The sequence below is a fragment of the Nesoenas mayeri genome (genome assembly GCF_963082525.1).
Source record: "Nesoenas mayeri genome assembly, chromosome: Z".
NCBI classification, from domain to species: Eukaryota; Metazoa; Chordata; class Aves; order Columbiformes; family Columbidae; genus Nesoenas; species Nesoenas mayeri.
This window is the reverse complement of record NC_137542.1, coordinates 33,513,288-33,517,795: the sequence shown is the minus strand read 5'-3', so window position 1 is coordinate 33,517,795 and position 4,508 is coordinate 33,513,288. Positions and strand designations below refer to the sequence as shown.

General features: G+C 54.1%; 1 protein-coding gene across 1 annotated transcript; it reads right to left on the bottom strand.

The window, feature by feature from the left end:
* Positions 1-226: 226 nt before the first annotated feature.
* KLF4 (KLF transcription factor 4) lies at positions 227-4,128 on the bottom strand (the record flags this gene model as incomplete). The annotated part of the gene is given in 6 exon segments (XM_080362940.1): positions 227-1,159; positions 2,623-2,787; positions 2,878-3,793; positions 3,921-4,043; positions 4,046-4,087; positions 4,090-4,128. Coding segments are annotated over 6 exon segments (1,461 nt in total). The 3' UTR covers positions 227-983.
* Positions 4,129-4,508: the final 380 nt, after the last annotated feature.

Below are 4,508 nucleotides of genomic sequence, written 5' to 3'. Positions count from 1 at the left end.
TTCTTTGGACATACCCATGCACAGAAGAAAATTAGAGTAGCCATTCAGATAAAATATTATAGGTTTATTTAAAACTTACTTTCCACTTGAATATGCAAAATACAAATTCCAACAAAATGTTCTTTTTTTACTTCGTAGTTTACAAATATACAAAATAGAAGTTTGCTTAAATTTATATTACATATTTATTATGTAAAGAACTATATAGAAAACATTTGTTCTGCTTAAGGCATATTTGGGAATAAACCATTGTACAAACTATTGCACATCGAAACCACAGTGCATTACAGACTGTCTGCATAAACTTATTTTCTTTAAAAAAAGATAAACCAGGTTTATTTACCTGATTTAGGTCAATCTGTGATCGGAAGAGAAAAATATTTCCTTGTCAGATATGCAGCAGTTTGAGAACTTTGGCTTCCTGTTTTTGGTACCTCTAGAAACAACAGTCACTAAGCACCATGAAATAGGCTTTTAAAATATAATTTGTACCTGAATTTTTCCTCCTCTTTTAAGATCATAATGGCTTGTAGAAGGAAAAAAAAAAAGGAAAGTACAAGATGACATTTACATCTAATATTGCATTGAAAGAAAATTAAGGGAATGTAATTTCCCTGTTTAATATCCCCACCATCCGAACTACACACAGTCTGTTTAACCCTGATATCCATGACTTCCAGTCACTCCTTGGCATTTTGTAGTCCGGAAATAATTCAAGTTGGATTTACAAATGGAATGATAGAAGATCCAGTCATTGACCCCAATGTTTTTGGTTCTCTTTTCTTTTAAATGCATATATATTAAAAAAAAAAAAAACAGTTGCGGTGTTTGTATGCAATTATCCCTCTTTTCCACTCTTTAGAAGACTTCACCTTGATTATCTGTAGTGCTTAAACTGTGTTCTCCCTGTGTTGTGGAAGACAGTCCTTGTGCTGTAAATACTGAATCTCTCTGGCCGTTCAGGAATGATCCACTGCATCCAATTAAAAGTGTCTCTTCATGTGTAAGGCGAGGTGGTCCGACCTGGAAAATGCTCTGTCACACCGCTGGCACTGGAAAGGGCGGTGACCTGTGTGTTTTCTGTAGTGACGAGTAAGTTCATCAGATCGAGCAAACTTCCATCCGCAGCCTTCCCAATCACAGTGATAAGGTTTCTCACCTTTACCAATACGGAAAATAAAATACGCCAGTTAGTTTTTTTCCATGGCTACCACTTCTACCACCATTCTTTCAAGAAGCACTAACACACACGGTTTTGGATAAGAAAAAGGGTGATGTCAAAGAAAATGCATCGGACTTCTTGAAGCAGTTGCAAGCAAACTATAAAGACTAGCTTCTTTTCAATATGTTGGCATCACTGAAATCTCCACTAAAATGCTCATTTCCACCAGTTGTTTTGCACACAAGGCTTCAGAACACACAAGTTCAGATAATAATAGAGTATTTTTGCTGGCTAATGTTATACAATCAAATAGCAACCAGAAATAGCTCAGCAGACATAATGTATTTAGATAATTGCAGGTCTCAAGAATTAAAAAACAGCTGGAAACTGTTTTCATTAGCTCAGCGTGATTAAGAACCCAATCTTACCGTCTTCACTGTAGCAAAACCACTGTTGATGGCAAGATGACTTTCCCTGACAATTACAAATTCCTAGCCCTACACCACAGACAGTACTGACCAGCTTGGGGCAGACAGGAAGTACTGTTCACTTGACTGACTTTTTTCCCCCCACTGCCATTAGCTGAAGATGGAGCCTAACTACTGCATTGACAGTAAGTAGTTTCACCCTTTCCCATCTCCTCTTCAGGACAAAATGTTGATCCAAGTTCAAAATCCAGGGATTTAAATTATGCAAATTCCCAGGTTATTTAATCACTGTTACGGAGTGCCCGCCCTGGTAAAACCACACACGATGTACCTATTTTCACAAGCTTAGTTACTGCAACAACACATTCAACTGCAAGGTTAAGGTTTGAACTCAGGCTCAGATGCACTTTTTGGCAGATTTTATTTGAATTCCAGCAGCAGCCAATCAACAATTAAACTCTGCCTCTTCAGTGCTAGCGCAGGAGAAGATGTATTCCCACACATAGGCAAGGTGCACCACCAGTGCTGCTGACCCAGCTGAAAGCCTCACTCACGAAGGGCCCATCACCATTTCCTCAGAAAGGGAACAGCAGCTTAGAGGTACACAATCTCTTGCACTAGAGCAAGCCATGACAAGAAGGTGCATGTGCAAAGTGTTTAACCACAAGCAAATAACACAGTATCTTAGAAAGAAGTCTGCTCCCTTCTCGGAAGTGGGCCAGCACCATCAAGAACAACAAATCCCAGCTGACTTCCAACTACCTGCTAATTCGCCCTCCACATAGCATCAGAGAAGCAAGAAATTTTGCCTTCGCAAGAAACCCACCTGCTCCCACATCTGAATCATTGAACAAAGACGGCACAGGACTTCATGTAGCCAAGGGGGCAGGAAAAAAGCCCAGAAACCCAGCAGAGCAGGGTTACAACTTGCTTCTTTTACCTTATCTCCTGTGCTTCCCACTCTTCCCCATCCACAAGGCTCCCCATGCCCCTCAGGCCACAACATCCCACTAACCTCACACAGGGACTAACCTGTGTGGGTTCTCAGGTGTGCCTTGAGATGAGAGCTCTTGGTGTAGGTTTTGCCACAGCCCGCATAGTCACAGGTGTGTGTGGCCGTCCTTTTCCTAGGCCATGACCGGCGTCCCCTCTTGGGCTTGGTCTCCTCTGGCAGGCAGCCCCCAGGTGGCATCAGCTCTAGAGGTAGACAGGGAAGAGTGAGCACTCCTGTGGCCAGCGGCACAGTAGGTGCCCCGGCATGCCCACTGTGGAAGCACGGGGACTCACCTTGGTACTGCAGTGTGCCAGGTGGCAGCTGCTCGGGCAGGAAGGTGGGGTAACCGGGGGCCGGGGGGTAACCTGGGGGCAGTGGCAGTGGTGGGTGGCTCAGCCCTGAAGCATTGGGGAGACAGTCTCTGCCGCTTAGCATCTCCTCAGGCCCCAGTGAAGGCGTAGTCCGGGCGGGCAGTGGGCGGCCCAGGGAGAAGTCATGCTGGGGTGCTCCTCGGGGGCCACTCCCATGCGGTGGTGGTGGCTGCGGTGGGGCCAGGGTGCACGGTGGGGCGGCCTCCTGCTTGATTTTGGGGCACATCCGTGGCAGTGGGCTATAGGGGGCCCCAGGACCCTCAGTGCCAGGCGGCGGCGCAGCTGCTGCGGGGCCGCTCTTGGGGCTGAGCCCCGGGTGGCTGTATTCACCCACGGCCTTCACCACGAACTTTCCCTGCAGGCTGCCCAGGGGCGGCAGCGCAGCCGGCGCCGGAAGGTACACCGGGTCCAGGTCGGGCCGCATGAGCTCAGCCACAAAGCCTCCCGAGGGGGACACGTCGGTGATGTCGGCCAGGTTGAAAGGGGCAGCCGGGCCGGCAGCAGGAGCCCCGTCGCGGCTGCCGCCGCCGCCGCCGTAGAGGAGACCGGCGGGCTCGGGCCGGGGCAGCGGGTAGGCGAAGGGCCCGGCGGGGCAGGGGCTGGCGGTGGGGGCCGGTGTGGCAGCGGGAGCCACCACCACAGCGGCGGTGGTGGGCTCCTGGTGCATGAGGGAGTTGGAGAGAATGAAATCGAAGTCCAGCAGCTCGTTGAACTCCTCAGCGTCGCGACGGGACCCCAGGGCGGCGGCGGCCTCCAGTTCCGACGGCGGAGTCTCCACGGGTCGCGCCGCCAGCGCCGGCGGCGTCCGCTTCAGCTGCGACAGCTCCACCCGCCACCGCTGCAGGGAGACGGGTACGGCTCAGCCCCCGGCCCGCCGCCGCACCGCACCCGCCCCGGCCGGCCCCCGCCGCCCTCGCCCTGGCCCCATCCCGGCCGGCCCGCGCCGCCGCGACGCCGATACTCACGTTGCCGGGGCCCGCGGGCCGCGCCGCCTTCTCGCGACCCGCGGCGCCCGTCGCGAATGTGGCGATGGAGGGGAGGAGTGTGCCGCTGAGCGCCATCTCGCACTCGCCGGGGGGCTGCCTGCGGGTGGGGAGAGCACAGCGGTGTCAGGCAGCGGCGGCGGGAGAGAGGGAGGGTCGGGCCGGGGGCCTCGCCCGGCACCCACCGCATCCGCGCCGGGGCGTCACGCCGAGCTGCGGCCGCCGCCGTCGTCCCGAGCGCCGCCGAGGAGAGAGAGGAGAGGTGGCACGGACGCGCCGTCCAGCCGCGGAGAGCCGGCGCAGCGCCGCCGGGTTGGTGCCGCGGGAGCGCCTTTCCTCGGTGCTTTACCGGCGATGAAGGTGAGCGGGACGCGGGGCGCTAGCAGCGCCGCGGGGAGGCGGCCGCCGCCCGGCAACGCGGCTCCGGCACCGGGAGGGCGGCGGCGCGAGGTGCTTCCCAGGGAGCCGCGGCCATGGGGGAGCCGGGCGGGACGGCCGGGGCGCGGTGCTGCCAGCGGGTAGGGAGGGGCCGGGCCGGCCCGCGCCGTGCCGCTGCTGCCACTGCTGCCG